The 13573-nt window shown below is 42.2% G+C and overlaps 1 protein-coding gene across 1 annotated transcript; it reads left to right on the top strand.

Moving 5' to 3' along the window:
• The first annotated feature begins 1933 nt into the window (after positions 1 to 1933).
• LOC137236020 (uncharacterized) lies at positions 1934 to 11384 on the top strand. The gene is made up of 8 exons (XM_067758744.1): positions 1934 to 1977; positions 3927 to 4141; positions 9407 to 9489; positions 9553 to 9618; positions 10128 to 10337; positions 10397 to 10550; positions 10876 to 11048; positions 11232 to 11384. The coding sequence occupies exons 1-8, from the start codon at positions 1934 to 1936 to the stop codon at positions 11382 to 11384; spliced, it is 1098 nt and encodes a 365-aa protein (XP_067614845.1).
• Positions 11385 to 13573: the final 2189 nt, after the last annotated feature.

Genomic DNA, 13573 nt, shown 5'->3' with positions numbered 1-13573 from the left:
ATGCTCACACATACTCCCCAATCAGACGAATTCAGCAACAAGCATTCATAATTCGGCCCATTCACCACAATTGCAGCATTGCCCCGAAGATCACAAAAGGACCTAAACCCTCCAGGGAGACCTCTCACCACACCGTTGGTGGTGTAGCGTTCCTGGAACAGGGCAATACTGCAACACTCCTCAGCCATACGCGCCCCCAATTCACACACGACGGAGTACGCTCCCTGACAATTGAGTTGAAGAACTAAACCCATTAATGTCTGGCGAGCGCACGGGCCCCATTTAGGGTACCTCGCCTCTATGTGCCCCTCTTGCCCGCACCTCCGACATACTGGAGTCCTCAACCCACAGTCCCTCACCTGGTGATCGAAACTCAAGCATCGGTAGCAGCTATAGGTAAGGTTCTCCGGCCGAACCGGGAAGGAGAACCACTTGACGTAACATTGTCCGGTCCCTCCAGGATGACATTGACCGTTGTTCCATCAGCGCCCGTCTTCCAGGGTCGACTGGTCAGCCTAACCTCTGGCTTCTGGCAATAAGGGTCGACCTTCGTGAGGTTTAGACGATAAACCCCCTCCCTCATACTCTGAGGAAACCTCCATCAGCCTCTCAGCAGACTTGAGGTCGGCACCACTGTCTCCAAAGACCACCTTGCTGAAGCTAGTGGTGATCTTCTTGAGGGCGTCAACCCAGGAGCCATCCACTCCATAAGTAGCCCCAGAATCACCGGCGCTGCTGCCAGGTACAGCGGATCCTCCACTCGCAGTCTTACCTCCAGCGGACTGACAGCCGGACGGCTCGGTGCCAGCAGGGGGACCACAGCTTTCAATAGCGCAAGCGCCATTCTCCCCCGATTCCTCTACGATTTTTTCTCCAGATGTTTCCCCAATTTTATCCCCCTCTAATATCTTTCTTGGCTCGTTTGCGTCCTTGCCAGCAGCTGTTTTACCGTCGGTTGCATCCTCACCGTCAGCAGCAGTCTCAGGCACGCCATCGGCTGCTTTGCCGTCGGTTGACGAGCCAGCGATAGTAGTCACCACGGGCTCAGCAGCGAAACCGGCAACCCCGGTGGCCCCAACATCTGTTTTGTCCCAACTGAGGAGACCTGCCTCGGATGCCGGTAGACTGAGTAACTCCGCGTCATCATCGGATTTCGGGAGAATACTCTCCTCATCCTCTGACTTCGCAAATTTACTCGGCCCGTCCTTTACCCCCTGGTTCACCGTATTCAAGGTGGTCGCCATCCCCGACGCCACCGGTATCCCCGACTTACCCGCTTTTCTGGCTATTACCTGCGTATTGCGACCTCCGGTTGGCACGGTGTTAGGCTTCCCGGAGTTTACCTTCAGAAACTGCAGTGCACTCACACCTTTTTCCTCTCTCGTGGTCAACCCATCAGCGGCCGTCGAAGAACGGGCGCTTCTTTGCGCCGCCCACCATTTCCACAAAGCGCCTGTCCTCAGGGTCAAACCTGGTTACACTTATACGACGCGACTGTGGGAGTATATACCAGTGGTAAACCGATGCCCACCGGGCAAATGCAGGCTGCTCTAAGTCATAGGGCTATAACCACTCAGAAAAACTGGTCAGCAGCAGTAGCAGCCCAACCCGTCAGCTATAGCAAAATCGCGGTAATGTAGCTCGTGCGCTGTTTGTCAGTAAAATACTGACGTGGTCACTACCATCGCCCCGACGGGCGGAACACTGTTCCCGTATCGGGGACGAGTCGACCGGCTCGAAGGCTATGCCGAGCTGAACGGGCAGACTGAAAATGCTACAGCTGATACTGTCACTAATCCGAGTACGGGTTTATGCCCCCTCACGCACGCAGTCCACAATTGCTCACTGAGCAAGTAGTCCAATACTATTCCCAACCGGAACAGTGTGTAGGCACACACAAGTTTTCTACTGGGTACTCACTCTCAGCCGATAGATGCGCGCACATACAAGTCTAACTCCACGTGTAGGCACTTTGAGGTTAGGGCGAAAATTGGTAGCAACCAAAGCACGCGCACAAAATTATGGCTCCGCCGGAGATTGACCTTCGACTGACCGCTAAATTGGGACTCCAAATGTCAAATCACTATGCACTGTTTACACCAACAAAGGTTTTTTCCGCCCTTTGTGTATGCTACAAAACTCACTTAAAGCACTTCAACGAAATTTTTACAACCACTGTCCGCAACTTCAAAGCACACCGTTCGCAACGAAATCCAAACACAGAGTGGGCTAAACAGATCAGTAAGAGGAGTGACGGCGAAGGTCGTCATGGTGCGAGGGACGCGACAGGTGCGGAGAGTGCTCCAAAGCAGGTCGCTGGTAGCCGGGAAGCTCCCGGTGAATCAAAAGGGCTAATCAGACGGATCAGCGCAGGGGTTTGTTTTCAAACTCCGTAGGTACGGGTAGTTCGGGTAGTGGAGGGATGTCGAAACCGACACCCAATGCAGGCCCATATGGGGCTGTGACTGGGAAAGGGAGAGGTTCGGCGAATGCGACGGACCAGCCAAGCACCAGTAAGGAAGCCCTGTCGCGAAGAGCTTTCCCAACGGGAGCCCTGGGGTCGAAGCCTGCCAGGAAAGGTAGGCGATCGACGCCGCGTAGGAAAGCTCTGGGTAATCGGCGCTGGCTGAGAAGATCTTGCAGCGGTACGGCGGAAGGGATCCAGCTCAGATTTCTGAGAAGCATTCCTGGACGCTGGAGTGGGCCAGGAGCGTAGTAGCTCGCGACGACCACACACCGGTGTTGAACGATGCGGGTGAGCAGCAGGGCCTGGGGGCTAGGAATCAGCAAAGGTCGGATGAGCGGAATGCCTTACCGACAAAAAGGGTCCGAGGAGGTGGGGATGCAATTGCGTTTAGCGAAATCGCTAAACGAGCGGGCTGCATCATCCTCGTGGTACTGGATAGGAGTAGGGAAGATGGTGCCATCTCCCGAGAGGAGTGGCCGCGAGTCGCCAGCGCCATATCAGCGGCCTGTATGACCGCTGTTATGGAGAGCCCAAGTCTGCGGCCATGCTTCGAATACTCGGGGTGGTATCATGGATTTAGACTGATTACTTGTGCTGACGAACGGTCGGTCTGTATCTTTAAGAGAATAATTTCGATTGTTGGGGAGGTCTGGAAGAGCCAGACTCGAGGCCGTGGAACGGAGGGATCTCCCCCTTCGACCGAGGGCTCGAGTGTGGTTGCCTGCCCGACCTCCTCAGCCGGAGAAAATACTGGAGTTGATGCGTTATTGCAACCCGAACCTTTCGACGCATAACTGGAGGGTCCTCAGAGTAGAGGAGGCTGTTGGGCCACGCCGGCAAGTGCTGATTCTGCTAAACGCAGAGTCGATCGGTCTTCTCTCTGACACGAGGGGGGTTATCTCCTATGGTCTAGAGCGTGTAGTTCTCAAAATCTACCACACCGATTCCAGGGAAGGTGGTTCCTCTCCCCAGAGACTATTCAGGAATTGCAGGCGCCCGCAGGGGAGCAAGTACCCATGGTTGTGAATGCTGACCCCGCTAATTTGGATAGCGAAAGCACTGTTGACGTCCCGTCATTAGCAGGATCTCTCATGAGTTCTAGTCGTCTCGCTGAGAGGGCAGAGGAGGAGCTCCTAGCCTCCGAGGGCGAATCATCAATGGCGGGATCCGTCATCAGTGTAAATCGTCTATTTGGAGGAAGCAGGATCTCCTAGTCTCCGAGGGCGAAGCCGCCAAGGATGGGGTGCAGAAGAAGAATAGTGGTGTTGATGGAAATCCGTCCAATCAATTTTCAGCATATAGTCCTTGTCCAGGAGTCGTGGCTGCGTATTAACGGAAAAAAAATTTCTCGATTAAGGACGGGAAAATTCAACACCTTGGTGCATGGGGAGGCAGGTAGGCCTAGATCCTGTGTGCTTATTAAAAAGGAATTTTAAGCTTTTATTCTCTCTAATTTCAGCAATGCTGACGTAACCACGGTCTGCCTCGATCGAGGCAGTAAGGAAATGTGGGTGATCTCAGCGTACATGCCCCATGGGGCCGCAGCGGGACCACCACCTGTGATACTGGGCGAAATCACCGCTGAAGCAAGGCGGAGAGGTGTTGGCGTAATCATAGGTGCTGACGCTAATGCACAGCATAGCATATGGGGTAGCTCGGATACGAACACCAGATGTGAGTCTTTATTTACTTTTATTGTAGATGAGGGACTTTGTGTATGTAATAGGGGGAATGGACCGGCTTTTATTACTGCGGTAAAGGAAGAGGTCCTAGGCCTAACCCTGGTTAGCAGAGAACTGGAAGATCGGATATCTGGTTGGAGGGTTCTCAACGAGCACTCCTTCTCTCATCACCGATATATTCAGTTCTCGGTGAACGAAGAACGTCCCGGTAAAATATCTTTCAGGGACTTGTATTGTAGGAAACTGGGAGAGCTATTGCCTGAGACGCCTATCGTTGGTTCGGCTGCAATGAATCCGCGAGGCCTAGAAAAATACTCTATAGGAATCCCGCCCCTCGGGGGTATCTGAGAGATGATGGTGGGGACTGGTCGATGAGTAGCGAGGAGTCGCTAAGACTTTTACAGGCAATCATTTTCCCCGATGTCCCAGTTGCGCAGGGATCTTCGCCTGCATGGTCGGCGGTCATTGGCCATGCAGAAGTGCCTGCCATCCCACTACGGGAAAGTCAAATAACCTGGGATATAGGCTCGTTCAAGCCCTATAATTCTCCGGGCAGAAATGCGTACCATCCCACTACGGGAAAGCCAAATAACCTGGGCTATAGGCTCGTTCAAGCCCTATAAGTCTCCGGGCCCGGATGTAATCATTCGTGCGCAACTTCAAAAGTCTTTAGGGATTTCCTGCCGCTGGTTGGCCGTCATCTACACTAACTGCCTCAGGCTTAACTATATCCCGAATTCTTGGTACACGGTCAGCGTCATCTTCATTCCGAAGGCTGGCAGAAGCTCTCATGTATCACCTAAGGATTTCAGGCCAATCAGTCCCTCGTCGTTTCTTCTTAAGACGTTTGAGCGGTTGATTGACCTGTATCTACGGGAAAGGATTCTCCGCCGGTTACTGTCGGTTTCACAGCATGCGTACTGCAAGGGCAGATCGACGGAAACCGGTTTTCATTCGATTGTAAAGCAAATAGAGGGGTCCCTAACACACAAAGAGTTTACTCTGGGTGCATTTCTAGACATAGAGGGGATTTTTAACAATGTCTTACCGGGGGCAGTCGAAAGAGCTTTGGTGGGTTTAGGAGTCGGGCGGCTCTGGTTGAATTTATTAGCAAACTTCTATGCAGCAGAATTGTCGCAGCTGAGTGGGGAGGGGCCACAACTGAGAAGAAGGTGTGCAGGGCCACGCCAAGAGGGTATTCTATCTCCTCTGTTCTGGGTTGTGGTAGTCAACGAGCTTGTTGTGGAGCTGGAAGCCAATGGCTGTACCCGACTTCAGAACTCCCTCGATTGGAGGGGTACGGTTGGTACTTTCTGACAGGATTAAATATTTGGGGATTGTTCTGGACAAGAAGCTGTCCTGGAGACCCAATGTGGAAGATAGGGAAGGAAGGCCGCGGTTGCCTTGTACTGCTGCAGGGGGGCTATCGGAAAGAGATGGGGGCTCTCGCCAGGGGTAGTACACTGGCTTTATGAGATGGTGGTCAAACCGATTCTGCTCTATGGGGTGCTGGTCTGGTGGAAATCACTGGACACGGCGAGCACCTCCAAAATGTTAGTGTCAGTGCAACGGACGGCGCTTATTGGTATCAGTGGCAGTCATTCCCCCGAGGGAGTGAGGAATAGGAATTATCTGGGGCATGGGACCGGTAAACTTGTTCATGGATGGGTCGAAGTTGGACGGAAAGGTTGGGGGGGGGGGGGGGGGGGGGTCTTTTGCCAAGAGCTAAATGTAAGCCGCAAGTTTAAGTTGGCTGATAACTGCAGTGTATTCCAAACGGAAGTTGCTGCGATTAAGGATGCGGTGGATGAAATGCTATACGGTTAGGGAATTTATCATCTACTCTGATAGCCAAGCCGCTATAAATGCCTTCAGCTCAACTACAGTGCGGTCGAGGGTGGTCTGGGGGTACCTAACCTCACTTGCGATTGCATCGAATTATTTTACAATTAAGATTATCTGGGTCCCGGGCCATAGTGATATTCTGGGTAACTGTGAAGCGGATCCCATAGCTAGAATCGGTAAAACTGAATCGGATGAAAATGGCTGTAGGGATTTCGGGATTCCGCCAGCCACCTGTGGATTGCTCCTCCATAGCTGGGCCTCGAGTCCGCTCAGCAAACGTTGGGCGGACACTACGTCTTGCAGGGTAGCAAGATCTTTCTGGCCGAAAGTGGATGGCAGGAGGTCTGCAGAAATAATTGTGTTCACTAAGGCTCACCTATCTATGGTCATTGGGGTTTTGACAGGGCACGGTCCCAAGGGTATCCATAATGTAATGTAATGTATTTATTTATTACGGATTTCCTAAGCCTAACTTAAATCTATTTTACATGTTTATAATTGTCTTCTGGACTATGCAATCTAGAATAGTTACATCTATGTCCTACCTTGGAGTACTATGGATGGGAGACTTCCAGATCATGCGAACAAAGTGTTGTGCTAGTGTAGTACTGAGTACTGAGTTAATCGAGTGATGCGTTTCAACCTTTTTTGTATGCGTACAAGAGCTTGGAAATCTTGGCGCTACATAGCAGAATAGTTTCGCTGCACTTCTATCGATGCTATGGAAGCCCGCCTGTCCAGCACTAAATTGGTAGTGTTATGCAATAATTGTACAATTTTTGTTTAAATTTATTGGAATGACATGATTTAATATCATTCGGTAGTTCATTATACGATTTAAGACCTTTATAATACAGATTACATTTGTCTGCTTCAGTTTTATAAGCCGGCAGATTAAAATAATTTTTACTACGAGTATTTACAGAGTGCATATCTTTTACATATTTTATATTAGTCCTCAAATACGCAGGCAAAGGTCCTTCTATTATGTTTTTAATAAATTTCATGGTATAATAAAAAACTTGCTGTCTAATGCTAAGCCAATTAAGAGAGCATAGCATGTCTCCGTGTGTCATACCGTTTTTTGAGAATGAATCTCATAGCTCGGTTCTGTTGCCTTTGTAGCTTGTATATCTGGCTATCTCGCAAGATGAAAAATATAGTTGGGCAATAAATAAAATGAGGTTCGATTATAGATTTGTAGACGATGATTTTATACCTTCTATTTAAATATTTTCATGTTCGTTGTGTAAAATATAACCTTTTCGCTATTTTTCCTACCGTATAATCCACGTGCTCGTTGAAATTCAGCTTATCATCTATTTTTATTCCCAAGTATTTTATAGTGCTGACTTTTTCAATTAGTTTGTTATTTGTATTTAAGTTTTGTAGCTCACTGTTTTGAAAATTGCGTCTAGATATAACCATAAATTTCGTTTTATTGACATTCACTTTCAGTCTGTTTACGCATAACCAACCATATACGCTGTTAAGATCTTCTTGCAGCTTGGAATATATTTCAGTAATATTGTTCCCACTTATCATCAGCAATGTATCATCAGCAAACAATTTTATTTCACAGTGCTTAATGGAGCTAGTTATATCATTAATATATATATTGAACAGTATGGGTGCCAGCACAGACCCTTGAGGTAGACCAACAGGTAACTCCCTTTTATCCGATACGGATGTTCCAATCACTGTTCTTTGGTATCTGTTAATTAGGAAGTCTTGAAACCATTTTAGTTTTATACCAGAAACGCCAATGTAAGAAAGCTGTTTTAGCATTAAGTTTTGGTCGATCGTCTCGAATGCACGTTTTAAATCCAAAAACACAGCTAATATGTGTTTTTCCTGTTAAGTCTTCTTTCCAGTTAGCTACAACCAAATTCAAAGCACTTTTACAGGAATGTTTCTTTCGAAAACCAGATTGTTGAGGTATAATAAGTACATTATCTTCTAAATATTTTACCAGCTGATTTCTTACCACTGTTTCCAAAATTTTTTCATCTCATTGTAACGTGTTAATAGGTCTTATCTCCTCAGCTTTGATGATATTTTTAACTTTTTCTAATGGCACAACTATAGAAGATTTCCTAAGCTCTCATTAACAAGTTGAGAATAGAAAAACCTGTATACGTCTTTAACGACTCCTTCCGACACAAGTTTCATCCCTCCAATTTTATTTTTAAACTTACTTATTCTATCAACTATTTCTGATGTGGATACTTTCTGAAACTTAAAAATATTAGGGCCGTTTTGCTCATCTATAGTACCTTCGTTACTAAAAGAAGTAGGAACACTGAGAAAAAAGCCCATATCTATATCAAAGAAAACTTGTCTTTATTTTGAATACCACCAAATTGCCAAAAATTTCCCTCAAACGAGTAAAATCTTACTTGAAATATGCAACCATTGCGTTTATTTTGATGTACGCTATTTCCTTGTTATTTTCGATTTGATGGCATTGTTGCCACCTACCATATTTACAATAAATAAAATACATATGCATATTTGTCTATGCATTGAGAGGATTCAAAAAGTCTAACAGCATTATTTTCATTGTCGTCAAGAACCTCGAATTGTTGCGCACTCGTTATTTTCATTTTGAATATCTAAAAATGCATATTACATGTTTGTATATTTAATTAATTAAAAACGAAATGTTTTACTTAGGCATGGTGCACACGAGGCTACGCGTATTAGACGCTGCAGGCGAAATCTGTACGCTTTGCTGTCGAACACACGAGGCGTAAACTGCATGAAAGCTAAGCGTACAGCAATGTTGGTCGCTGAGCGTACGTACGCTTGAAAAAAAATAAAAGTATTTCTAACATATTAATATCTTTTAACTGAAGTTATTAAATAACCCGAAATCTAACAATGCCTTTACTAACGCGTTTCAGTCGAAGAACATATATGGCAACCATGTATTTTACCGTTTCTATGAATGTCGGCACAGTAACATCATGATGGAATTATAGAAAGTGACGCATTGCGCATGTAAACATTAGTTCAGCTGTATTTTATGAGCAACTTTTACGTCATTTTCCTTTAGCTCTTGTTTCTTCCTCTCGTTCTTTCATTCGCTGAAGCAGTCAAGTGTGACGTAGATGTGCAAAACGAAGCAATTTTGAACTCGTGAATGTGTTACTCAACTCTATAATTTTTGGCGTAAGAAGTTGTTTGAGCTGGTAAAATAAATTGTGCAAATTATCAAAAATTAATAAAGAAATGGACGAAATGGACGAATTGGACAAAATCGTAAAACAATTACGTGGAGACTTGTTCATTGACGTTTTCCGCGGTAATTAATTGGCTTATTAAATGGTTTTATTATTTTATTTACATTTAGGTACATACATATAGACGCCGGCTTTACCAAGGAATCTTTGTTGCTGTTGAAGTCAAGCCATTTGGATACCCTTCTCGGAACACAAATTATGGAAAAGGGTAATTTTTGAACATAATCTTCTCAATTGGCAAAACGAACAGGTAATATACATATAATGCATTTTACTTATACTTTAGATTCTTATATTTTTTTCTTTTGACTAGGGTGTTAATTTGCAGACAACTGTATGTGGTGGGGCCGCATTATTAGGGGATTCGATTATTACAGAGGTATGTACTTGTATGTATCTACAACTAATTCAAGTGCTAGAGTGCATTCATAAATATGGTATAGCTTCGTCATTGTCATCAGATTGAAACGATGTATCGTTAAGAAAGGAATTTGTATTAACCACTTTTTCTGGCCCTTTTGCGGTTTTTGATGAACTATTTTCTGGCGGAACATTAACTGGAGTATGGTCTTTGTATGTATTTTGGGATCATTTGGGGTATCTTCCGGTATCATAAATGGATGGTTTTCGAGATCCGTCTGGGATCCCGTCGTGGTCATTTTGGGACTTTTTCTCGACTGATACGGGATCATTTGGGGACCCTTTCGGCATCATTTCTGAATGGTTTTCGGGATCAGTCCGGGATCCCGTCGGGGTCATTTCGGGACTTTTGCGGGATTATTTGGAGTCCATCCCAGCATAATTTCTAGATGGTTGACATTCTCCATCACTTGTTGCAGCTCGTCATAACTAGAACTAATTTTTTTTTATTTACATACATACATTTAGAAAACACTGGAAGACATTTTGAATAAATCGGTCGACGGAAAACATATTTTGGAGTACTACAGTAAGCAACAAGTTCTCAATCCGAAATATAGGAAATTGCTTGCAGCTACTATTGCAGCCTATTTGATATCCTCCGGTGTAAACACAAATCCAAAAACATTTGAGTCACTTGCTAATCAGATCACACCTTTATTTTTAAGCGAATCGAAGGTATACAATAAAAATCCGTAATATTTTAAAAATTAATGTAATTTTCTTGCCTTTATCAGGATATATATTACATACATAAAAAAGGCCAGAAGCCAGGCGGGTCTTTATATACCAAATATCACAATTCCTTATCAAAACTCCGGTTTGATGGGGTTATATCTAAAAAGCCCAATGAAAAGGAACAACCCTCAAAGGAAAGGAACTTCTGTACATGTAAGTAGGAACGGGGAGTGTTAGAGGGATTCAGGGTGGGTGTGGAAGGTGATCATTAAAAATTAAATGAACGAATTTTTCAGCCTCACCCGTCCCAGCGGTAAAAAAATGGTGAGAAATATAACATAAAAATTTTTGCATTGATTAGAGACGGTAAAGGAGTGTCTTCAATTAAGACCCAAATTTATATATAATATCTTTCACCATTTTATTGCCATTTGATCGGGTGATACTGCAACAAAACTGTTCCTTTCAACATTAATATACATATACTCGTAGAAAAAAACCGCTTATAATAAATGAAATTAAACTATTCCTTTCACAGACCACACTGAAGAAAAATCGTGGCTTAAATACAACGTCGAGCCATTTGATGAAGTGGAAACCAAATGGATATTGACTTTTGAGGAGAGACATCAAATGCTGGAGGCTGATACAACCCTTGATTTTATTTTGCAAGAATGGCCCATATATAAGCAGAGTTTTGGACATTTATTGGTATAACTCATAATATATTGGGCCTCATGCTTAAAAAGAGATTATGTATTTTAAAGTCCACGTTTTACCAAAAATTAGCCAAGTCGAATCTGACCAAATACTCCTCTTTAAGGCATGAGGCCCAATGAGTTTGAATGTAAGTCATAAGAGTAAAGTTATATTGCTTTCATATTTGAATTATAGATTAACGCTGATTTTAACAAATTGTATCCAGGAAAGAAGAATTTGTTGTTTAAAAAATGGATCCATTTTACGCAAGCAGTACGCCATCTGTTTAACATTTATATAAAAGACTCGCACAGTTTAGAAACCTGGAAGCTTTTTAAGGAAGGATAAATTAACCAATGTATTAAAACGGAATAATGAGTTTAATTATTTTATTGATCAAATTAATTTCAGGCGCAACGGATTCTGTTATATGGTACCTTTTACACTCAGTTTTAGTTCCAGCCAGCCGAAAATATAAAGGGAGCAAGCAAACGAACAAGAAACATTTAGTAAAGCCCATTATTGCAGATTCTAGAAATAGCTTTATGATATGCGCAGCAACAAATTCTGAGCTTCAATCGAAGCTTAAATTAATGGTTGATGAAAATTATAAAGACAAAGACACCTTTCAACCCATAATATGTGCTATAGGAGAGAACTTTTTTGAATGTAAAGAATATTTTGTTTACTTCGCAAATATATTTTATAAGTTTGATAATGTCATAAAATGTGTTGATGTATGCTTTAAGATATTCCATGTACTTAATCTTAAGTATCCTTTTGAATGCAAATCTATTTGGCTTTTTATCCAGCAAATTTTTATGATTTTACTTTGAAATCACATGAAAAAAGTAGTACTTTGTGTGCAGTATTAAATGATATACAAAAAGTAATTGAAAATGGAAGTAGAGATTAAATGTTTTGTATGTAAACAATCTTTGGAACAATGCGAAAATTTATTTAAGCATTTCAAAATTATTCATTGCTTATCACCAAATGATATGTATAAATGTGGATATACAACTTGTAACCAATCATTTACTAATCTTAAAACGCTTTGTAGACATATGCGTAATGAAAACAAAAGATATAACAGTATTTTATTAAACAATGAAGAACAAGTAATCGACAGTTCATGTGATACTACTTCAATCGTACCTAACTTAATATTAGATAATTGTTATCAAAGTACAAATAATTTCAGTAGCTTAGTAAGTTTAAATGAGAGCCAAGAAACTCTAAAAATTGGATGCCTCAAACTTTCCATGAAACAATACGCCAAAAAAAATTGTCCTAGAAAAGAAACTCTTGAGTTGCAGAAAGATGTGACAAATATGATTCTGTGTCCTTTGAAGAATCAGTTAAATAATTTACTAAACAATTTCGATTCTACAAGTAAAGACGATATTAAAAGCAGTATTGAAGAATTAGTATCTGTATGTAGCGATCCATTTGAACAATTAAGTTCAGAATATAAATTTATTAAAACTCTTAAAGATTTGAATTTATATGAAAGTCCACACGTTATCACCATCAATAATTCAACAATTAGCTTACAAACTAGACACACAAACCAATTAGATGCAGCACTGGTAAAGAGTGTGCTATTTCCAATTAAATTTCAAACAAAAAAGTTTTTTGAATTGCCAGGCATGTACGAACATTTTCACAAAAATGCAGATAGTTTATCCGCTAATAACGAAGTTTTAAAGAATTTTGAAAATAGTGATATTTGGCAAACTAAAGTTAAAAGTTTTAAAAATAAGTTCGTAATCCCGTATTTTCTATATTTCGACGACTTCGAAGTTAACAATCCCTTAGGTTCACATAGTTCATCAGTTTTGGCAGCATATTATTCCTTTCCCACGGCACCAACTTCTATAAAACATAAGCTTCAAAGTATTTTTATAGCCGCACTTTTTAAGTCACAAGATGTAAAAGAATTTGGTAATGGCAAATCATTTTATAAGTTGATAGAAATATTAAACGATTTGGAAAGAAATGGTATTGAAATTGAAACATCGAATGGCAAGAAAAGAATTTATTTATGTCTTGGCTTGATAATTGGAGATAACTTAGCGCTTAACAATGTTCTATGATTTTCTCGTTCGTTTTCCTCCAAACATTATTGCCGATTTTGCAAAATTGATAAAAGTGACGCCAAATCCGCCTTTATTGAAGATATAAGTCAATTAAGAAACAAACAAAATTACGCTTACGATATTTCTTTGGACGATTTCGAAACAACTGGCATAAGAGAGTTTTCCATTTTTAATAATGTCAATAATTTCCACGTAACGGAGAACTTCTCTGTAGATTTACTTCATGACATCTTTGAAGGCATTTTTAAATACGGATTTTGCCTTATAATTTTACATTATATTCAACAAAAGATATTTGATATAGAATTTTTAAACATTCGTAAACAACCATTTGCGTATGGCGAGACTGAAGTGGGAAACTCTTCTCCACCATTTCAGATGCAGAATTTAAAAACATTAAACTTAAAATTGTCGAGAAGGGAAATGTTAACATTT

The sequence above is a fragment of the Eurosta solidaginis genome, unplaced genomic scaffold (genome assembly GCF_040869045.1).
Source record: "Eurosta solidaginis isolate ZX-2024a unplaced genomic scaffold, ASM4086904v1 ctg00001203.1, whole genome shotgun sequence".
Lineage (NCBI taxonomy): Eukaryota > Metazoa > Arthropoda > Insecta > Diptera > Tephritidae > Eurosta > Eurosta solidaginis.
Note: the sequence above shows the minus strand (reverse complement) of the source record. Positions and strands in the feature narration are given on the sequence as shown.